Below are 23959 nucleotides of genomic sequence, written 5' to 3'. Positions count from 1 at the left end.
ACCCAAATGAAGGCTGAGCATGATAGTGGGACAAGAGGAAAGTAAAAGGAAATAGAGGAAAGAACTAGGCAGCAAAGGGCATTTATAGGGGTCCAAATATAGGCATGTACATATATAAATATATTTATATATGATGATGGGGAAATAGATCTATGTGTATATAGGTTTAGTAATAAGGTAGCAGACGGACTTTGGACCTCCACTCAAGTACTTACTCAATGCAAGAACACTTTGTTCTGTTAAATTGGCATTTCATGATGCTCACCTTCCCGGCATGATTGCTGAAGACAAATGTGTGCATAGCAAATGTGGTGAAGAAAGCTGATGATGCCCGGCTATCAAAAGATATAGCATCTGGGGTCTTAAAGGCTTGAAGGTAAACAAACAATCATCTAGCTCCGAAGCAACAAAGCCCACATGGAAAAAGCACAACAGCCTGTGTGATCATGAAATGTCGAAGGGATCAGGTATCAGGCATCATCAGAACAAAAAAAATCATTGTGAATGAGGGGGAATGCAGAGTGGGGACCCAAAGGCCATCTGTAGGCAACTGGACATCCCCTTTCAGAAGGGTCGCAGGGAGGAGACGAGCCGGTCAGGGTGCAGGGTAGCAATGATTAAACACACAACTTTGCTCTATTTCTTAAATGCTCCCCCACCACTATAAAAAAGAAAAAAGAAGAAAAAGAAGTATGTTGAACTATTTTGATTTCATTAAGAAGTGTGGCCAGAGTGCTCCTTAGTGGCAAGGATGGTGAGTCGTCCTCTTCCCTCCTTTGGACATGTTGTCAGGAGAGACCAGGCCCTGGAGAAGGGCTCATGCTTGGTAGAAGGGCAGTGACAAAGAGGAAGGCCCTGCAGGAGATGGACTGATACTGTGGGTGCAACCCCGAACTCAAGCACAGGAACAACGATGTGGGTGGCACCGGACCGGGCAGCGCGTGACACTGCTGTGTGTCGCTATGGGCCGGAACCACCTCAATGGGACCTAATAGGTACAGTTCATGCCTTGATAACTGAGTGAAAATGAAAATCAGGCCATTCAGAACGTGACAGTGCTCTATTTGTAGACGATTGCTTCTGAGTTCCATGCAGCATAGCCTTCTTCTTCCACAAACAAAAACCCTTGTCATTTCCAGAAACACACACTCCAACCCGTCACCCCAAAGAGGCAGTCATTCACGTCTAGTTCCACAGTCCATCAGTGCCAGGTCCATGCCGTCGGCTGAGCACAGTCAGCCACCGTGTGAGAAGTCAAATGCAGCTGCGGTTGGAGCTGGCTGTACCAGACAAGCGGCTTCTCTGAAGCGACAACTACTCCGAGAAGCAGACGCGCAGAAGAGACCAGGTGGTTGTCTGGCTCCGAGAAAAAAGGCTGGAGAAGCTCAGCAGCTTGGGCTTTTTTAGTGTTAGTGCAAACACTTCTTCGAAGAGGTCAAAGCAGTTTTTAGAAGGATTTTCTTTTTTTTAATTAATAAATCTTTTTATTGGGGCTCATAAAGCTCTTATCACAATCCGTACATACATCAATTGAGCAAAGCACCCTTATACATTTGTTGCACTCGTCAGTCTCAAAATTCACCTTCCACTTGGGTTCCTGGAATCAGCAAGGTTTCCCTTTTTCTCCCCCTCCTCCCTCCCCGCTCCTCCCCTTCCCCCTGGTCCCTTGATAGTTTATAAATAATTATTATATCTTATTTTACACTCCCGGCGTCTCCCCTCACCCCCCTCCCCATTGCCCATCTCCCAGAGAGGAGGTTATACACAGATCTCCAAGTTTGGTTCTCCCTTTCTACACCCCCTTCCCTCCCGGTGTCGCCACTCCTACCGTGGGTGTTGAGGGGTTCGTCTGTCCTAGATTCCCTGTATTTCCAGATCCCTACTGCACTGCTGTACATCCTCTGGTATAACCAGGTCCGCAAGGTAGAATTGGGGTCATGATAACTGGGAGGGGAGGAAGCGTTCAGGAACTAGAGGAAGGTTTTGCGTTTCATTGTTGCTACACTGAACCCTGAGTGACTCATCTCCTCCTCACTACCCCTCTGAAAGGGATGTCCAGCTGTCTACAGATGGGCATTGGGTCCCCCTCATTCACAGTGATGTGATTCTCACCACCACCCTGCCTTTGTTGTTTGAGACCTGGTCTCCTCTTTCCTTCACGATCACCCATGGTGGTGTGCTGCTTCTGTGTGGGCTTGGTTCCTTCTGGGCTAGATGGCTGCTTGTTTGCTTTCAAGCCTTTAAGTCCCCAGACGCTATATCTCTCAGTAGCCGGGCACCATCAGCCTTCTTCACCACACTTGCTTATGCACACTTTCATCTTCAGCAATTATGTGAGAGAAGGATTTTCTAAATCAAAGAGAAATGACTTTTTTGTTTTTACTACTCATAACGCTTTATTTTTTACTTTGTACAAAATACAAAAAATGCAAGCCCTCAGAGCACACACTGGTCACGACAGGCAGACTGCGCAACAGCAAACCTTGTCTAGCAAGACATTAGCTTTTGAGCTTTTATTTGAGTGGATATAAGACATATAGAAAACGACGACCACAGAAGTGAGAGGCTCTGATCTGCAAAACAACACATGCCGTCACGGCTTTGGATGGGGCAACGAAAACCCAAAACAAACCTTTTTTTTTTTTTTAAGGCAAATAATATATTTCTTCCATAAAAACATTGAAGCTACCATAAAATGTCCTTTTTATTTCCTGCCACACTGATTAAATTTGTTCTGGGAAGCCGCACATAAAAACCACATAAACACCCTGAACCGGCCAGTCGATACTCCCGAGAGTTGTTAGCTTACATCGCCATACAGTAGTTGAAAGGATCTTGGAGACATTTCGAAATGGTTCTATTCGTTTCTCAGCACAGCATTCCAGCCCTCTTGGCCTGCTTTCCCCGTAAAACACATCCCAGAACAGAAATGCCAGTGTCACGGAGTCTGCTCCTAAGAACTGCTTTTGAAGAAAGAAGCGATGCACCGAAACGGGTAACACAACAAGGAAAGGTGTCTTCAGAGGCAAGCCGCCTTCGCTCAGGTTTTCTTCCACATTGCCTCAAGGTTTGTTGATCTGCCCCATGAACAAGATAGCACCTGCAGAAGGAAACCGAAACAGTGTGGAACTGAGACAGCACGCTCCGCAAGGGGGGCTAAAGGTTTCATAGTTCAGGCACTGGGAACCTCTTACTCTCCAGCAGCACTGACTGAGAGGACTTTTTGCCATGATAGGAAGGGCCTCCTGTCTGTCTGCTGCCCGGTTTGGGAGTCGCTAGTGACACGTGAGGGCGCCTGGGTGGCACTGTGGGGCTGCTCTTACCTCTAGTTCCTAAATGCTTCCTCCCCCACCCCACCACTATCACGATCCCAATTCCACCTAACAAATCTGGCTAGCCCAGAGGATGTACACTGACTGGTACAGATAGGAACTGGAAACACAGGGAATCCAGGGCGGATGATCCCTTCAGGACCAGTGGTGTGAGTTGTGATACTGGGAGGGCAGAGGTAGGGTTGGTTGGAAAGGGGGAACTGATTACAAGGATCTGCATGTGACCTCCTCCCTGGGGGATGGACAACAGAAAAGTGGGTGAGAGAGACGTCAGACAGTACAAGATATGACAAAATAATAATTTATAAATTATCAAGGGTTCATGAGGGAGGGGTAGCGGGGAGGGAAGGGGAAAATGAGGACCTGATGCCAGGGGCCTAGGTTGAGAGCAAATGTTTTGAGAATGATGAGGGCAACGAATGTACAAATATGCTTTACATAATTGATGTATGTATGGATAGTGATAAGAGTTGTATGAGCTCCTAATAAAACGATATTAAAAAAAAAGTAAAAAAACAACATAAAAGCTAAAATGCATTAAGTGCCTACCCTGTACCAACATGAAGTCAAAGTCTCTCCTTGGGCCATCTTGTTGATTCCCCATAATTGTACTAAGAAGTAGAAGTTATTGGAATCATTTTAAAGAGGAAGCTAAGGGACAGAGCCAGATTTTAACCCATGACTCGGAAAGTCAGGATCAACTGAACGAGCAGTTCCCGGGTGAGAACAACAGCCCAAAGCCGAAGACATGCAGCTACTTGCACAGAGGCACGACTGCATTTATTAAAACTCCAGACAGACAGGGTCCCAGACCTAACCACCCCAAACCTAAAATCCTGCAGTGTTTCCAAGATCCTGCATGTGTCTGAACACACAGCCTTGATTCTCCTGTCTCTGCACCGCGGATGGTTATGGAAAACATCTGCTGACGTCTTCTTAACGCAAACACCGATTCAGCTTTAAGTCATGGAAAATAGCTTAAGCATGCGACTCATTTAAGAATGTTCTACATGGGATGCAAGTGGTGACAGTAACTTGACAGAGGGCTCTTTGTGTGTGTGTGTGTGTGTGTGTGTGTGTGAACTTATGCTAATGAAAGCAGAATCGCTAAGGACGAATCAATGCCACTGAACCGTACAAGGAGAAACGTTGGCTTGCTGTGCATTTTGCTGTCTATATTACCACCACACCAACCAAAGATGAGCGTTTATACATTACGCAGTGTTGCAATTGTGGGCACAGAGAGAGGAATTAAGACCAACGCTGTTGATTAGAACATTTCTGAATCCCAACAAGTAGCAGAAGAGGAGACTCTCTTACCTGTAGGGTTATGTCGGATGAAGAAGAGAAAGGGCCTGTCTACGATAAACCAGGGCGGCGAGGACCTCGCAATCAGAACGGCAGCTACGGGGAGAAGGAGAAGGATGTAACACACAAGGCCTGGTCGGGCACGTGGTTTGCTCAGGCCATCCTCAAACACTGAGCTTTCAAGACACAACAGCCCCCGGCCCCGCAGACACTAGTTGCAGCAGGCTCCGTGGTCCCCATTGCTAGCACCCACACAAGCTGAGTCTGTCACACGCACCGCTTCATTTACTTTACACCAGTGGTAACTTCTTTATGAAAGGTGCAAGCTCTTCCTGGGATTTCTATGCAGACGGAATGTCAGCTACCATGTCACAGTGTTTCCATGTCACGAGTGCCCAGGGCCTGCTCGCCACTGTCATTAGCTGGCTTTCATTTGCTCCTTGTGTCCTGCTGATGAAGGCTCCGGTCTTTTCGGCTGACTAAAGACTGGTGTGCCTTCAACTCTGGCTATCCCAGAACCGCACCCGGGGTTCCTTTGCACTGCCTGTGGGGAGCCCTCATTGGGGACCTGGTACCTTATGTTATGGTTCAACTCATCACGTGTAGTTACCAGACCCCCTAAGCCAACTCATTCAGGTTCCTGGGTCTCCGATTGACTTATTCTGCCATGCTTCCTCACGGCGACTTCTGCTTTATCATCCTTTGATAGTGATGGTGCCTGGGTGGTACCAATGGCTTTTAGGTACTAACTAAAAGGTGAGCAACTCTTAAGCCCATCCAGAGGTGCCTTGGAAGAAAGGTCTGGCAACACCCTTTTGAGGATTCAGCCATTGGCAGTCCTATGGAGCATATTCTATTCTGACACACACACGAGTCAGAGTGGGCTCGCTGGCAACTGGAAGAGAAAGGGATGCTTCGGTGGGTGCATGGTGTGATCAGTCCTGCTCTGCGCCTGCGAAGACAGCCCCCGAGGAAGTATCCATGATGTATGTTACGAAGGAAACAGATGTAGCTTTGCCAGGGTAAGCCACTCAACCCGGGTTCTTCAGAACATATTAATACTGAGCCAGGCTGGCTTCAAGGGCACTGGCCCAGTAATCACAAGGGTCCCCCATTCAGTCTAGTCCACTGTTTTTAGCTTCTTGAAAGTCTAACGAAGTTTCTGACGAGGGACTCTGCATTTTCACTCTGCGCTGGGCCCTGCATATTATGTTGTTGTTAGGTGTTGTCTTCTCAGCGAGCCTAAGCACAACATAAACACTGCCCTGTCCTGCACCATCCACCCACTAACTGCTGTGTTTGGACACATGATGTAGCTAGTCCTCATAGCTACACTGGTTGGCGAAACAGTTTACTCTCGTTAGGCCAACTCTTGACGTGGCTTGTATTTTGCCTAGAAAAAAAGAAGGCCTCTTAAATATCCATGCCCTCTTGTTGTGCGCCTTTGTTTTCAAGTAATAAAACATCGATGCTCATGCAGGAAAGATAATAAAGGGTCTGCCGCGAGTGTAAATGTACCTTATAATGATCACATAGAGTCAGCCAAGCTGCAAGTGTAGCTAAAGAGAGCTCTGAGATGTTAGGCAAATCGATTCCTCCCAGCTCGTATGGATAATTAGGAGGGAGAAAAACAACGTCAGGTTGTTCTGTTATCTTTTCTCACTGAGGGAAAGCATCTGTGGGTGCTGTCCTGATCGAGGAAGGCTACTGTCAGTTGGCAGACGGCAGCTGATGCTTCAGTCCGTCCTCTGGACACCGGGTTTCGTGATGTTCTGCTGCCGTCCGAAGAATGGTGTTTGTGACTAAGAAGATGTCAGAATGAGCAACCCCCTGCTCATGGGCCAAACACGTGGGGCCAAATCCAGTGTTGGTCAATAAAGTTTTATAGGAAGCCAGCTGTACCCATTTCGCTCTGTCGCTGATGGGCTGCTATTTCTTGCTGCGATGCTGAACTGTGATGTTATGACAGCGGCCGTATGGCGCACAGAGCTGAAACCATGTGCTTGCTCTCCAGCTCTGGAGAGAAAATGTCTGTTCACTCCGTCCTCAGGGAGATGCGTTTCTTTAACTCAACAGACTCCATCCTAGTCTCCTGGGGACATGTCCTGACCTGTGCCTACTCACCGCTGTGGACCCAGGGGGAACCCACAGTGCCAGTCTCAAACAGGGCTCACTACCTCTTTTCCTGGATGGCATCAATGGTTAAGGGCTTTACCGTGAGCTGGAAGGTTGGCAGTTTTGGACCCACCCAGAGGTAACTCGGAAGACAGGTCTGGTGATCCACTTCCAAAATTTCAGAGCCTTGAAGATCCGATGGGAGCAGCGGTACTCTGTGGGTGCCCTGGGGTCCCCATGAGTTAGAATAGCCACCACAGCAGCCTATAACTGTATGGGGCATGCCGGCCCCACGAAGGAGCGGGGGTGTGTGTGCTTGAGGGCCCTGGAGGCTCATCACCCGCCCAGGACCCCGTGCTTACTGGTCACTGCTGAAGCCTTGGTTCCGTCTTCACTGACTTCAATTTTCGCTTTTTGCAAGATGTGAGACACGTGGAGGCCTTCCGACCCTGTTTTCCAAAAAGGAAAAAGAAAAACAACGCTTGGAGCGTAACCTCCAGCTTTCCTTCCAAATCCCAACTCTTGGAAGGTGGCAGGCGTGATCTCTTTCTATTCTGGTTTATTACCATCCCTGAGGCCCAGGCCCCAAATGCTTTAGTGCCTGAATCCATTCAATTCAGTTCATTAACAATGACACACACACACACACACACACACACACACACACATTTCTACATAGGTAAATAAAAATAAAACCACAACAATGAAAAAACTTTCAAAAGCAAGCCCAGACATCCCAAAGGAGCATTTTTCTGGGAATGTTGGGAACGCTGGTATCCCAGCAAGGACTGCAGGTTGCATATACAGGCAAGGAAACGGAGGCCCAGAATGTTCAGAAATTTGTCTGCAAACCACACTGTCAGGCACCGGTGAAGTAGTTACTGCTTTTTCATTCCAGAAGCTGCTCCGCTCTGAGGCACGTTGGAGGGAGAGAAAGCGCGAGGGTGCGGAAGAGCGTGTGGGAGGAAGCGCGCACAGGCGGTGTAGACTGGGAGACGCGCCTGGCTCTCCTGGAGAACCAGGTCCCAAAGACGGCTGTGCGCTAGGATCCTGCTAGCCAACTCCCTTCCCTCACCCGCAAATCTTCACACCCCCGCAACACCCAAGGGGTGTAGCTTCTAAGAAGATTCTGAACCGAAATTAATGTTAGCCTTTTTGGGACAGAGGTGTGGATGTCAAAGGAGCAAGGTGCTTTCCATGCCATCTGGTTTTACATCGCCTAGTGATGCTTGGCTCCACCACGACTGACCGTGACACCAAGCCCCTGGGCTTCTCGGTGCTTCCCAGGGGAATCTGGGCAGCTGGTCCTCCCCCGTCAATACCACATGTCTGGACAACCAAGGGTCACTGTAAAGGTGCGTGCTCTGTCAAAATTGTGCTTCTCAAGCTGTGCTGGGCTGAAGAATCTCTTTAAGGGAGAGATTCTGATTCAGTAGGTCTGGGTCAGACCCAAGCTGAGCACTTTAAGCAAGTTCCCGATGATGACAACACTGCTGGAGATCAGGTTTTTGAACAGGAAGGGGTGTAAGGGCATCAGGAATACCCACAGATCTAAGATTCTGCACAAGAATCCTGATCAAAGCGGGGATGGGGAGGCACAGAAGGATACATTCAAATAGAACCAGACAAGCACCTGAATCAAGCCCTTCAACCAAAAGCTTTGCTGGAAGTCTGCTTAGAGTTCCAAACCATAATTCAGAGGAATTGGTGAAGTTACGTCTGCCTTGGGCATTCTGCTCTGTTAAGTCTTTATCTACGCGGGATCAAATGGAAAAGAGCCCCTCGAAAGGTTAGATGAGCAGCAGGGGCGGGGAGTGAGTTTATGTTAATCATGATGGAATAATTTGGAAAAGATATATTGCAAAGCCTATAAACAATGTCACAGAAAGTTAAAGCAGATCTCCAATTAAGAGTCATGTCAGGTCACAGAGACCATGTCTGAAATGTTTCCTTGACTGTGTGGGATCAGCTGTTTCACATGAAACGTACAAGTGAAATGTGAGGAGGCATGGAGTCCTGGCACGGAAACGCCCAACAGACAATAGCATCATTTAGTGATGTAGCAACTCCAACAGCGGACAGCGGAGGGGCAACTCATTCTCAAATGTCACGTTCATGCCCCCCATGCCCCCAAGCAAAATCAGAGATGCCAGTCCTAACATTTTCTTCAAAGATTAAGAATAAGTTTTAAATCAAACATACTTGTTATTTTTGCAAAATTCGCCTTTGATGGTTCAAACATATCGGTAATACCAAGAACTTTCAGCGGCTCCTTCAAATCTGTTTGGGCTTCAGCTGTGAACCTGGCAGAAGACAGAAGGCAGAAGACACAAGTCTCTTCAGTGGTGGAGGGAGAATGGGCACAAAACCGATTCTTAAGAAGGATGTGAACACCCCTCTAAAACGCTCCACACGCTTTCATCCCCAGATTCAACGACCATGTGGAGAGAGAGCATTCCATCTCTCACACACTTAGCGGGCAAAATGGACAGTCCCTCTTGAGAGCAAGGGAGCCCTCTCCCCGACAGGTACAGCAGGTGCCCCTCCCCAGGGCTGAGGAAGAGCTACCAAAGTGCCTTCATTTGAGCTGGTGTGCAGATGCAGGGCATTACTGTTCTTCCCCACATCCAACTAAAGAGCCCGCTGTCCTTATTGCGAATGGCCAAACTCACTGCCTTTGCGTCAGTTCTGATGCCTAGTGACCCTATGGGGTAAGTATTAAATGCTGGGCTGTTAACCACAAGGTCATTAGTTTGGAACTACCAGCTGCTCCGCCACAGTATGATGGGGCTTTCTACTCCAGGACAGAGATGCTAGTCCTGGACACCCACAGGGGCAGTTCTACCCTGTCTCACAGGGTCGCGAAGAGTTGGCATTGACTCGATGGCAGTGCGTTTGGGGTTGTTTGCTTTGTTCTGTTTGGTTTTTAGTTATTCTACAAGACAGAGTCGAACTGCTTCAAAAGGTTTCTGAGACTGCACGTCTTCACAGGAGCCGAGGGCCTCCTGGTTCTCCAGAGTGGCCGCAAGCAGCCCGATGAGGCTTAAGCCATGGGGCCTCCAGGAGCAGTCTAGTTCACACCGAGACTCTGAAAGCGTTTCATGGTTAAAAGCAAGAGGTGATCGTTACATCTGGATAAAAGGTGGTGGTGGTCTCACGACAGTTGATGGTTTAAAGTGCTTCCAGGTTTCAACTCGTACTCCACTGAGAAGATGTTTCATCAGCTCTAACCTAACCTGATGGAAGAGCAACCAGCGAGGTGAGTAGATCCCCATGACTGATGGGCTGTAAAGAACTACCTGCTCTTGGCCCACCCAGGCCTGTGATACCACCATATTGTTCATGTATAAGAGTACTGCCGACTCCAAGATTTAATCTCCAATAAAGAACTAGCACTCAATAGATGAATGTGGAGTCCCTGGGGGCTATATGCAGATAATGTGCTGCTTGACTTTATCCAGAGGCCCCTTGGAAGAAAGGTGCTGGCAGAATAGTTATGCTGAAACATTCAGAAAAAAGGGGACAATATTCACGGCTTCCTTCAAAGATTTGGGTAAACTGGTTTCTAACCTATTAGAAATGCAAGCTTCGGCATAATGCGGAATGAAGTCTCCTTGAGTCCTGGTGGCAAATGGAGTCCTGATGGTGTAGCACATGACACCTTAGGTTGCTGACTCCAAGGTTGATGGTTCTAAACCACCAGCTGCTCCATGGGAGAAAGACGAGGCTTTTCACTCTTTCAAAGAGTTACAGTCTCAGAAACCCACAGTGGCAGTTCTCTCTGTCCTACGGGGTTGCCATGAGCCAGAATCAACTCAACAGCAGTGAACTTTACTTCCTCAGAGATCAAATTCCATTTGTATCACACGTTTAGGATGTAATAGGAACACTGCCCCACATGTTCACGTAAACATTTTTCTTGGGTGGATTCAAGATATATCTTTACCACCTCTATTTTGGCCATGGTTTCCAGAAATTTCTAGTAAGCTCTGGTGGCACAGTGGGTTATGATGTGTTGGGCTGCTAGCCTCAAGGTCAATAGACTGAAACCGCCAAGTGCTCTCTGAGAGAAAGATGAAGCTTACTACTACCATAAAGAGTTACCTTCTCAGATACGCACGGGGGCAGTTCTAACCTCTCCTATCGGATCACTGTGAGTCAGATCCGACTTGCCGATGCGTTGAGTTTAGGAAAGCTCACAGGGCAGACAACTTTACTTCCACCACGGCACGTGGTGTTCTGCATGTGCGAATCCGTCTTTTGAGCAGAATGAATTAGGAGGACCAGGAGGAGCTTGGGTCTTGTGAGTTTCAGAAAACAAGGCCCTGCTATTCCTTTCCCATCATCATTATCCTGCCAGACAAAAGGCACCGGCGTCCCAAAGAGAGCTTTCCCACAGGCACAGCGTGGCACAGGCATCACGTGGCTTCTGCAGAAGGGGCTTCGTGATAGGCCACGTTTTTGCCACACGTTGTCAATTCCCTGACATAGTCCATCCTGGTGGACAGACCTGGGGCTCTCTCCTCGAGGTCAACGGTACTTACTTGGGCAGGACCACCTGCACCCTCTTGGGCACCATGATGCTCATCCAGCTGTCGATGGTCTTGGTGCTGATGTGGGGGATGATGGCCGACAGGGGCGTTGAGCTTTCGGTCGGCAGCGCAATCAGCATGCTGATGCTTTCTCCGTGGTAGGGCAGCTCGATGAAGTTGTACCACACGTCGTTGGGGGTGCTTGTGGACCCTAAAGAAATCAGAAGGCACGTCAATGTGGCCTCAGGAACTCCCAGAGGTGGCACGAGCAGCAGCTGGCCAACAGAGCTTTCAGGGAGAAGAGAGAAGTTTCACCCGGGAACTTGCCTTTTCCAAAAATAGCTTCCTTAGAAGGGAAACGAGATAAGCCACGTTTCTTTCTTCCCCGAGAAGATGTATTGGTCATAACCGTCTAACTTTGGGCATCACTGAAATCCAATTTAGTCTGTGGAGCAGGATTTAACAAATCCTTCTCTTAGAATCATTCCTTTGGAGGAGCCTTCCTCTCTGTCACCTTGCCCCCCAATGTGTGTGTGTGTAAAGGGGAGGAGTCTTCAGTAGAAAGACCTGGTAATCTGATTCTGTAGAGACTACAGCCCAGGAACTCCATGGGGCAGGCCTGTTACCGGGGTTGCCATGCGCTAGAACCAAATCCACGACACAGACGACACCAAGTGTTCCAAGAAAACATTCGGTCCCTGGTCTCCCGGGCCTCGCTTTCAGACGCGTGGACGTCTGGGAAGCAGTTCATCAATGACTGTCCTGGGGCATGGTCTTAGGCCAATCCTTAGCTGGATGATGAGTGATGAAGCAGGGTGCAGAAGAGGCGCAGAGACGCCTTCTACTTGTCCTGCTTCACTCCTGCCGCCTGGACAGGTCACTAGGTGGCTCGTGCCATCCTCCTGGGAAAAGCCGTCATGACCACTAACCACTGTGCGGCCAGGGGCTCATGCTCCCTTAGGTGACAGACACCCTTTGTAGAGTCAACGCCTGGCTGGAGGGACTCTAACTGTGGAGTTGGGCCCATTTCTTCACTCCCAAGTCTTGGTTTCTTCATTTCTAAAATGAGGCAGTGACAAGACCCCGCCCCACTGAGTTGTGAAAATGACAGGAGAGAATTCACTCCCAGGGCACACCACGGAGCCTGGCGCGCGCGCACACACACACACACACACACACACACACACACACACACAGCATGAGCGTTCATCTGCCGCTACTCGAAGCTTTGGGAAAGGTTTCCATTCTTGAATGAAAACGTCTCCATTTGGCAGATGGGAAGCCACACCTGCTGCAGTGGGCTCCGCTGCAGGAAGCGCCACGAAGGGCAAGTGCACGCAGGAGCTCACTCTCCTTCTGGACCTTCAAAGACCTGCTCCGCCCAGCCTGCTAGAAGCGGACCCAGTGCTGCCTTATGAGGAACATTTCCCCAGTCTACGCAAGTGGGAAGCAGGCCCATTCTGAAAAGGGCAGAGACCGAAGGAAGAAAGGAAGGTTTTCTCGGAAGTGAATGGTGTCCCACAGAACCTCGCCTGGCAAGTAGTTGGTGAAGAATCACGCAAGTAGGGAAAACAGAGAGCAGACCTAGGACTTTTGCTGAGACCGCTTTTTCTGGAATGTCCCCCGTCCCCAAGGGCCCTGGTGCCCCCTCTCCTTCTGACAAAGGAGGAAGGCAGGGGCTCTCGAAAGCGCCAGTGAGCACGCTTCTTGGCTTGTAGGAACAGGGAGAATGGATCTTTGGGAGGAAAGTCCTAATTATGCTCTACTACAAGTTGCTTTATGAATTTCATGAGCTCTTAAGCCGCTGCTCAGGCGGCACTTCAACGCAGACATGTACAAAGCAGCAACCAAAGAACTCAGGACGAGATACCATTGTAGGAGCTCACCTAAAGTTGAGAGTGTGCAAAGCCGAGAGTTGGCTGGGAAGAAGGTATTACTTAAGTAACTGGGTGGGGACTGGTTCATCTGCTGAGCTGAGAGGCACTGAGGGGAGAATTAGGAGTCTTGCTCTCGAGAGCAACACTCTGTTGAGTCTGTGAAAGTAGGATGAGCTGGCACAGTGGATTACACATTGAATGGCAACCCCCAAGGCCAGTGGTTCAAGCCTATCAGCCGCTTCCTTGGGAGAAAGATGAGGCTGTCTGTTCCCGTAAAGATCGAATGTCTCAGAAACCCAAAGAGCAGCTCTAGCCTGTCTATGAGATCATTGAGTCAGAGTCAATGGCAGTAAAGGATCTGGATGGAGCCAGAATGTAATGGTCAAACCAGAAACGAAGTCCCGGGAAGACAAGTCTGAGGGAGGATGCTCAGGGAGAGAGGTATACAGAAATCATTAATTTGGAAAGACTTTTGATAATTTTCAAAAGAAAACAAGCCTCTAATATATAATTCCACGGCCATAAATGAAATTCTTAACCATTGTGGCTCAGCCAATCCTACGCAAGGAAATTGTTATTTTTATAAGTATTAATAACAAGTATCAAAAGATTCACATGCAAGAATATGCACCCCGTGTTGCCAGAAGGAAACCGTCAATGGCCATCACAGGATGTCACTGTACATTTATACCTTGAACTACGATTCAGCTTGATAAAAGGATCAATAGGTTCACATGAACCAACACAGACTTGCATGGCAGACTGTCCAATAAACAAAAATTATAGAAGGGAGTTTACAGTGTAGCCCAATGTGTATCCAGTTTCATGGGTATATTTTTAAGATATCCCAAAAAAGGTTGGAAACATAGAGCTAAATACAACCAAACGAAACCTACTTCCACTGTCAATTCCAACTGACAGCCACCCTATAGGCCAGAGTACAACTTCCCAATAGGTTATCCAAGCCTGTACGTCTTTTGGGAAGCAAACTGTAACGTGTTTCTCTTGCAGAGCAACTGGTGGGTTTGAACCGCTGCCCTTTCTGTTGGCTGCTAGGTGCTTAACCACTGAACCACCAAGGCTCCTTTAGAACTTAATAGGGGGGAAAAAAAGAACTTAATAGGGGAAGTGAGATTATAGAGAACTTTTACTTTCTGTTGGAGTAGAAGATTGTGAAATGAGCAAAAAAATCCAACAACATTTCTATGAAAAAAGATTTTAAGGACTTAAAAAAATAATACACTGGATCCCCCCCCCCAGTTTTAAAGTGGTCCCCCACCTACCATTTTTTTAAATGCATCAATATTTTTTGGCTGACACATTGTTCCCCCACAAACATTTTATTGGGATCTAATACAGATATCATTTCCTTCCACAGTTCAATCACATCAAGCAATATTTTATAATTGCAGCCACAATCAGTTTCAAAACATTCTCTTCTTTCCTGAACTCCTTGACCTCAGCTGGCCTTTAGTCCTCCCTCCCTCCCCCTCCCCCCGCCGTAACCCCCAGGAACCTTCAGTCTATGTGCTGTCTCTATCGGTTCATCAATCCTCAGTTTCATACACTGAAAAACAGAACAACCTGTAGCAAAAATTCAGGAGGGTCACCCCAGTGACAAAATACATCTGAGACACCCTCCTTTTTTAACATAGAAAAGTTTCTAGCCACGAGGTGCTAGGTCTCAAGGGTTACTTATTCCTATTTCCCTCACTTGGTTCGTGTCACGAAGGGATACTCTCGGAGTGTTTGGTGACATCGTGGGGAGAAAGTCCAGACAAAAATGGAATGAGAACATTTCGGCAAACAGACCATAGCAGTCAGCTTGGCTCAGGCCCCCAGGCAGGATGAGTCTGTGTAGGAACTTTGTGACCACACTGAGGACAGGCTGAGGCTCCGTCTGGTCCGGTGTGTGAAGACAGGCACCAGAAGGCTGATGGGCTCAGCACTCTTGGAAATAAATGTTTGCTCAAGGCCACTGCAGGCAGCTTGGCCTTCTTTACAAAAGCAGCCTCCTGTGCTGTGGAAATCAGCTTGGAAATCGGCAAAGGCTGGGAAGTTGAGACCTGGCAACACTCCGTCCCTGACACTTGGCCCATGGGAGAAGTTCTGACTCCAGTTACTCAGTAATGACCCAATTAGCAGGTGTCACAAGAAAGGCTTGAGGATGAAAGCAAACTGCTGACAGCATTTCCAAGTGGGGGACTGAGCATGGCGGGGACAAGGTTCCGACACCCATAGTCTGGCCAGAAAAAGGCCATCAGATGGGATCATCTAAGTTGAACTGATACGGGAGCTCCGTGTGTATAAAGCGCGCAGAGGCGGGACAGCGAATAAGGAAGGGCAGTGAAGAAAGGGTGCATTGCATCGGTGGTGTCGGTGAAGAATATTGAAAATCGCATGGACTGCCAAAAGAACCAAAAATGTGTCTTACAAGGACACCCACAGCATCCTGTCATTACAAATGGAGAGACTGCATTTCCCACACATTGGACACGTTATCCAGAGAGATCAGTGCCCGGAAAAGGATATCCAGCCCAGTATGGGGCCAGAGAAAAGGAGGCAGGGCACAGTTTGACACAGTGGCTGCGGCAGTGGTCTCCAAGGTAATGGCCGTGAGGATGGCGCAGGATCCGGCGGTGTCTTGTCCTGTTGTACGTAAGGTTGTGATGAGCCGGAGAACACCCAGCGGCACTCAGCAACATCAGAGGACAGAGAAACGCCCAGGGGTCATTCTGGAGCCTGCAAACGATGGGCACCCTTATCAGCTTTAGGCGGACAGGTGTGCAGGTGCCCTGTGGTCTCCAAGGACCACATCACTGGGAAGTAAGTGTATATTATAAACTCAGTGTCTCCTTTGGCTGAAAGGTGACCTCTGGAAGTAGACGGCATTCCACATTAGAAGGGTATCATCATAGGGCAGCAGCCTTAAGGTTAAGGCTGTCGTATTCAAAGAAGCAGACTGCCACATCTTCCTCCTAAGGAATAGCCAAGGTTCCCACTGCCGACCTCTAGCCACAGCTCCATCTGGCTCCCGCCCACTGACTATGCAAAGACAGTCAGCATTCACAACCCACACATCCTGGTGGAGATTAGAGAGAGAAAATTATACTGAAGGAAAAGGATAAATTTAGCTTGAAACACAGGTACTTCAATGAAGGTAGGCATATAAAACAGAATTATGCAAGCTATCGAAATTAGTCACACCCCTCCGAAGTAAAACCCACATATGCTCATGATAAACAAATGAAAGCTCAAATTCAGATCATTTGTTTGGAATATGTTCCCCGCTAACATCTGACTGGGCCTCCTCTGAGATACATCACTCGATGCGTGGGTATATCCTATTTGATGTCAATGAGGTGGATTGGCATCAGTCAGTCTGTGCCTTGCTGCCTAAACCCAACCTCGTAGAGGACCTATCTTTCTGCAGGAGTAAATTTAAATCCAGTCACTACATACGTCCTAGCCCAGACACAGGCATGGCCAGAGCCGTCAGTAAGGACTTAATGGCAACTGGTAGGTAGAAACATGTTGGCTTTCCATTTACTTGTTTACTGTTGCTTTCAAGTGCTGTGGATTCAATGTTGACTCACCATGGTCCCACATGACAGGTGGATCTTCCCAGAGCACTGCCTAGGCTGTCATCTCTACAAGAGGCGCTCTGGTGGCATGGGGCCTTTAACTGCAGAGTTGGCGGTTCAAACCTACCAGCTGTTCTCACGGTTCATGTCTACCAGTTGCTCTGAGGCAGATGCACCTGTGAAGACTCATAGCACCGGGGACCCTACCAAGGGTGCCTATGAGTCAGAATTGACGATGGCCATGAGATGTGTTTGGGTTTTTTGGTCATCTTTATAGGCGTCGACTGCCAAGTCTGTCAGTCACAGAGATGTTCCGTGGGTTTGAACTGCCAGCCTTTTGGCTAGCAGCTGAGTGCTTCACATTCTGCCCGCGTGGCTCCTCTTTGACCAGCCAGGGTGTGATTAGCTTCACAGAGTGAATTCCTCAGGGCGGGCCTGCCGGCTCCAGAACTCTGAGGACATCTTACTCCAGCAAAGCTCCCAGGGCCCAGCAGGTCTCCAGGGCGCCCGCTTCCTCCACACAAGAGCCAGGGCTGGGCTTTGGCCATCTTTGTCATGTTTGCTAACGTGCTCGGTGGGGGGGTGGGGGGGGGAGAAGCCTACTGTTTTCTACTTTGATTTTTAATTTGGTAAGAGAAGATTTGAAAGTGCTTTCATAGGTTCAGACCCTCTTACATTTCTTCTTTGATGAATCATTCTTTTCATCTTTAAGTGTTCATTCTAAAAGCTTATATACGTTAAGTATTCATACTTAAACTGTCATACAAAGACTATATATATACCCACACATACATGTTTTTTAATCCCACTTTCCTCCCTCCCTCCACCATTTATTTCCTCGGAGTTAAGTCAAAGCGCTCCAGCTGCTTTCGGTTGGCTGCCCTTTTGCGCCAGGCCTCCCCAGGCCCGAACTCACCGCTGCGGAACACAGAGAGCTGGGCCAGCATGGGCACCTGGTAGGTCATGCCATCAGCAGCCAGAAAGGTTCGTTTCTTTGTGTTCTCGGGTTGGAACCGTGATTTCCACAGACCCTTAAAGTATATGGCGTTGACGAGGACCAGCCTGGTGAGCCCGCCAGAGAGCATGTTCGGGGACAGGATGCTGTCCATCATACCTGCAGAGCCAGAAAGAAAGAAGAAGCCAGTTGGAGGGGGAAGAAGAGGCAGCGGCTGGTCACGCAAAATGGAAAACCAAAGGCGGTGGTGGGAGAGATCTTAAGAAGAAGCCCTTTTGGAAACCAACCCACAATCACAAGAACAAAACCAAAACACGTTTATATTTGCTCCCCTCCTGTTAAAAGAAGAGAGTTAAAAAGACATTAAAAACCAGAGATTTGGGAAAACACTTTACCAATGTTGTCATCAGGGTTTCCAAACTTCTCACTGAGAGATTCTTCCATGGCTAATTCTGTCGAAGTAATAATTATTAACGAATGCCTCAATTTTTGATAACGGACATGTAAACTCTCAAGGCCAACCCATGGCAGGGATCAGGAAGGCTCTGGGGTCAGCCTATAAGCTGGTTTTTGCTTCGTTTTCTTCTGGACAGCTGAATTGATTTCATCATCCCTTCGGCCCCTGCAATGTTATGCCTGGTCAATGCACCGTTTCTCTGAAGGGTTCTGAGCTACCGAGCGCTAGTTTGGTATCTCAGGCAACCACAGACCCCAGAGCTACTTACAAGAACTGAGACTAGAAAGTGGTGTCTGTACTTCTGGGCTAGACATTGAGCAGGGCGCTGACACTGCAGGGATGCAGAGAAGTAGGGTGGCTCCTAGGAAACCCTGCCACCGAGGCAATTCTGACTCCTAGCGACCCCAGTAGTGCTGCCCCTTTGGTTTCCAAGGCTGCGCAGCATTGTGGGTGCAGAGAGCCTCATCTTTCTCCCATGAACAGCGGACCTTGTGGGGAACAGCCTGCATGTGATCCACTACACCACCAGGGCTCTGGAAGAACTCCTAATTTAGGGTTGAACAGGTTCTTCACTGGCAGATACTTTCAGGATGCTCAAGTCAGCCCCCCCCCCCATTCTTCTGAAAGTGCTATCGCTGGCAGAAGCTTTGGTTATTCTTTAGGCTTTTTGTTGCTTGGTCCTAAAGAAACCCCCGTGGCACCTTTTGGTTAGGCAGATAAACTCTCAGATGCTAGCTGAAAAGTCAGTGGGTTGAAATCACCAGCTGCTCTGTGGGTTGAACTCACTGTCATGGGATTACTTGGTCTTTGAAGATTCAGCAGTGTTTTGGTTTTTTTGGAATGGGGACCACTTACATACTTAAAGCTAATCTAGTATAGCTTTGAGCCCAAATATATTTTTAAAAAGTTATAAATGCAAGACTATACTTTCAGGGATCATTTCTATAGTGTGCAAAAAGCTATAAATGCAAGTGACCCTTTAAACAGAGAATAAACACAACCGTTTCTGGGGAGGAAGGGTGTGTTGTTTGTTCAGCAGAGCATCAGCAAGGCTTTCCGTCCCATTGGATGAGACCAACAGAAGACTCTGGTGCAGTGTAAACAAACCAGGCGCCCTCGCAGTATAGCGGCATTGTGTTGGCCTGCCATCTTCAAGCTCAGCCGTTCAAACCACCACCTGCTCCAAGGGAGGAAGACAGGGATTTCCACTTTTGTAAAAAGCCATAATCGTCTCGGTAACTCTCAGGGGAAGTTCTGCTCTGTCCTATAGTTGCTATGAGTTGGCATTGACTTGGTGCCGAGCAGGACAGTTTCGTCCCTGCTTGCTACTCACTCAAGAGGGCATTGAGGCCACCGCTGTCCAGGATATCCAAAACCTGTGAGTGATGAAGTAACCCCTGTTTCTTAAAGGTGATTCCGACTCAGGGTGCCCCCAGGATGTCAAAGTAGTCTGTGCCTAACAAACAGGCTTTTCAGGGGGGGGAGCTTTCTGAGGTCAAAAGCCAGGCCTTTTTTCTCTAACAGCAGTAGCGGATGGACTCAAACTTCCAGCCTTTTGGTTAGCAAGTGAGCCCACTAACGAGCAGGACTGTCCAGAGACTGACGCCCATTGTCAAACAGCCACAGTGACCGGAAGGCCATCTCTGCAGGCAGACGCTGTTCCCCGGGACAGAGGCCCTCTGCAGTGGTTTCCCAACAGGGAATGTCTGTCTGGGGCCTTGCAACTTGACCCTGTCCACTCCCTCCTTTGATTCAAAGACCCATACCCTTTTCTCGTTTCCTCTAACCCCCTTTGACTCTCAACTCATCTCCCAGGACAGACCTCCCTTTCCATGGGCACCGAGCCCCAAGCTCAGCACCACTTGATGCTAGTCAGCGAGCGTCTGTCTCCTCCAGCGCAACGCGGTATCTCACGAGAGCAAGAACCCGGCTATTCTGTGTTTATCACTCTGGCACCCAGCTCAGTGGGTGCTGGGCTACCCACCCGAAGGCTAGCTGCTTCAAAAGCCCACCCAGTGCTCTCCAGGAGAACAAGCCAGAAAGCTGCTCCCATAAAGAACACAGGCTACCAAAGCTGGTGGCACAGTGTCACTCTGTCCCATGGGGTCGCTGTGAGTCAGGAACGGACTGGAAGCCACCAAGTTCAGCAGACTTTCTCTGCAGAAGCAAAAAATGCTTCCGGCTGGCACTGGTAGTAGGACGAAGATAGAATAAGGGGGCAGGTTGGACTAAAGAGTGAAAGAGGACCAAGAAAGATAAGACATTGTTTAGCGAGGCAAGGGGTCACAGGGGGATCTGTCACCAACAATCTCCATCTGTCCGTCCGTCCATCCATCCATCCATCCATCCACCCACCCACCTGCTCATTCTCAGAAGCCTACCACGGAGCAGGCCCTCTTCTAGGTAATAAACAGAAACGAACTCTGCCTCAAAGAGCTACCGATGGATCTGAGACAGAGGCTGACATCATCCATGGCGGGGACCGTGACCGATGCCTTCAAGTGGAAGGGCCTCAGGCTATGAGGGCAAGTATCAGGGGATTGGATCTGGTCATGGCGTTCATGGATGGACGAGGTCCTGGAGAGAGTGCTAGTTACACTAGTGTTTGAAAATAGCTCACACTTGAGTGTTTACTAAGAATCAGGCAGAGGGCGCCTTGCTTTACATGGGCTATTTATAGCCTCTTAACAGCCTAGGTCCATGGAAATTGACAGTGAGTTTCTTTTTTATCTGTTTCACAGTTTTGAGTCCTGGTTGGCAGAGAACCATAGGGTCAGTCGTCTGAGTCCACCAACACTTCATGGAGAAGACTGTCCTCTAGGGTCACTATCATTTGGAATGAACTTAAAAATTTTTTTTTTAATTTTAAAGATGAAGTTGCTTCTTGAAAAGATGACAGCCTTGGAAACCCTATGGGGCAGTTCTCCTCCGTCCTGTAGGGTTGCCGTGACCCACAATTGACTGGCTGGCGGTGAGTGGTCACTAGTGGACACTAGCATAAGTGCCATACTTATTCTAGTAAATCTCACTATTATGCTTCCATTTTTCAGGTGAGGAACCTGAGGCTATTTAACGTGGCCAAGGTCACATAGCTAGTGAAGGACAAGACTATGATTCAAATTTGACAATCTGCACGGCCTCCTGGCATCTGATTTGATGGTGTGAAATCTCAAATAGTAACAAGGACTAGGAGAAGGGAGAGCCTTCCAAGCCATGGAGGGCTGTGACATCATTGAGACAGGGAGTCGGGATTGCAGGAGGCCAGGGTGGCTGGAATATGTAGTCCACGGAGATGTCACTGGCACACTAGCATGGGCCTTTGTATTTGATCTGTAACCCAAACCCACTGTTGTTGACTAGGCTCTGGCTCAGCAACTTGATAGGATGGAGCAGGACTACCTCATAAGAAGATGAATGCCTTATCTTTCTTCCCTGGAGTGGCTGGTGGGCTCGAACCGCTGACCTTCTGATGAACAGCGGTGTGCTTTAGCCTCCGTGCCACAGGGCTCTTGTTATCTGCAGGAAGTGGGCTTGGCAACCTTCTGGACCCATACAGTGATTTCTAGGACTCTGCTGAGCCCCATCATGTGGCCAAGCACTTCGCTGGAAGGGAATGTGTCACTGGGTGGGGGCCAGAGTCAGAGTTGTTCCACGTCCTATAACTTTCAAAACTCCATGTCCTGCACATGCACGAATGGTGCTTCTTCCTGCCTGATGCTGAAACCATCTGCTGGATATTTACCTTGATGAAGAACCTGCTCGTCACCAAGGGAGCCTAGAAACTCACTTCCTTTTGCAGGTCAACGCATAGAAAACGATTCCTTGCATTTCTGCATGCTTTTCCTTTCTTGTGATTTCATCAGTTACTTCTCAGATAAACATGCTTTTCATTAGGTGGAATTTGCCAGTAATGCCCCCGCCGCTCAAATCCCATGAAGCCAGCAGTTTGTGTTCTGCTCCGGGAATTGACCGAGACTCGTGCCCTGTGTCAGAGCAACAGCCTCAGGCCCGGTGGTGCAGGTTGTGCTCTCAGTGTGACCAGTAGAACACACCTGGCTGGCTCGCTTTTGTAGCTGTCAGCTCCCAGTTATTCTAAGGAACCCAAACCTATTGTCTTTGGATTGACCGGGACTCAGGGTGATGTTAGAGAACTGCCCGTAGGGTTGCCCAGGTGGTTGAGCTTTATAGAAGCAGACGCCCACTCTTTCTCTCATGCGGCTGCTAGGTTCCAACCTGCAACCTTACTGCTAGCCGTCGGACACTTAACCACTGCGCCACCAGGGCTCCTTATCCTTGGGCCATGATGTCTCTCACGACATGCTCAGCATTTACCCAGCGAGCTGCTCGGGCTCATTCTTTGCCTTGGTTTTACAGCCCAGGCACAATATGAATTTTTTTTAACACATTTGTGTATGGGTGCTCAGGTTACATGATCAATGAGTTTCATTTCATGAGAGTACTATTGAGGATGAATTTGTTTTAAACAGAACTGGATCCGATTAGGGGGAAGAAAATCACGGCTCGGGCGAACTGCTCTCTTTTCCCCGGAGATGAAGTAAATGTTAAGTGACACAATGCTCCTAAATGTTAAAAAAGCCAGCGGGGGGTAAGCTACTGTGATCTGACATTCCCATTCTACAGGTCAGGAGGAGTCGCTGGGTGGCACGAATGGTTAAGCGTTAGGCTGCTAAACCAAAAGCTGGGGGTTCAAGGTTATGCAGGGAAAAGGTCCTGCCATCCGAAGTACCATCCATGAAACAGCCGCCGGAGGGCAGTTCTACTCTTGGGGACACCCTTGGGGTCGCCATGAATTAGGGAGGAGTCAGCAACGACAATGGGTGAGGAAGGTGGTTGACGGTCGGGTGATGATCTGTGATAGTTTACTGTGCCAGCCCGGCCGATAAACACAAGTAGGATTAATTGAAGGGTTGAGAGATAAATGGCTCGGTGAGCCTTGCCTTGCTTGTCTCTCGTTCTTTAATCATTGGACCTGCGTGCAGCTGCCTTGCTTGTTCTGTGCCTCAATTTAAAGGGGCACACTACCTGTGGGACACCTAGCCTGTGGACTGTGTTGCTGTAAGTTAAGGTCCCTTTAAACCCACACGATTGGAATGTTCATCTCTGGAGCTGGGGACCGACAGTTGATGACAGTTGGCGACCTACCTGCCTTGCTGTTTGCTGCCTGGGTATATATAATATATAGCCCAGCTCTCTCTACAGAAAGGGACTGATGACTGGCGGCTCTCAAGACTTAAGGGACTGCTAGTGTCTCACTGCTTTATAATTTAACTCTTAATTTCTTGTATTATCTATCTGTATATAATTTAACGGTTCATTTCTTGTGTTATACATCTATCTTTATAAATATATTTATATATAATTACTAGCAATCTGGTTTTGTCTCTCTAGAGAAGCCTGTTCAACACAATAAACGATCGCACGGCCACAGAGAGAGTTCCAAGTGGCATCCTCTTCCTACCTCTGTCCTCAGGGGAGCCACTGAAACCCCTCCCCTTTGCAGGACACCTGGTCATTCAGAGGCTTCAGAAAGGAGCCTGCAATGCTGCAGGATCCAGGGCCCTGCTGAGAAGGGATCCCAGGGCTACCAACAGCATCTTTCGGCTCTCAAATGAGGGAGAAAAAGAAAGAAACAGTCCACAAATATAGTGGGCATCAGCAACATCCCTCAAATTCACTGCGATGGGTTTACTGCTGACTCATAGTGACCCTACAGGGCAGAGCAGAACTGCCCCCTTTGGGTTTCCAAGGCTGTACATCTTTACAGGAGCAGACAGCCTC

At 48.5% G+C, this 23959-nt stretch overlaps 1 protein-coding gene across 1 annotated transcript in view; it reads right to left on the bottom strand.

Annotated features, from left to right (window-relative positions):
- Positions 1-2511: 2511 nt before the first annotated feature.
- SERPINE2 (serpin family E member 2) overlaps positions 2512-23959 on the bottom strand; it is a 78581-nt gene continuing 57133 nt past the window's right edge. The window contains exons 4-9 of the mRNA XM_075529550.1: positions 17665-17862; positions 11300-11498; positions 8958-9058; positions 7118-7204; positions 4653-4736; positions 2512-3100 (exon numbers count right to left, since the gene is read on the bottom strand). Of these exons, the coding sequence (XP_075385665.1) occupies positions 3063-3100; positions 4653-4736; positions 7118-7204; positions 8958-9058; positions 11300-11498; positions 17665-17862 (707 nt within the window). The 3' untranslated portion in view covers positions 2512-3062. The remainder of the gene's footprint in view (positions 3101-4652; positions 4737-7117; positions 7205-8957; positions 9059-11299; positions 11499-17664; positions 17863-23959) is intronic.

This window comes from Tenrec ecaudatus, chromosome 13, assembly GCF_050624435.1.
Source record: "Tenrec ecaudatus isolate mTenEca1 chromosome 13, mTenEca1.hap1, whole genome shotgun sequence".
Classification (NCBI taxonomy): Eukaryota; Metazoa; Chordata; class Mammalia; order Afrosoricida; family Tenrecidae; genus Tenrec; species Tenrec ecaudatus.
This window is presented reverse-complemented; position numbering and strand designations above follow the sequence as displayed.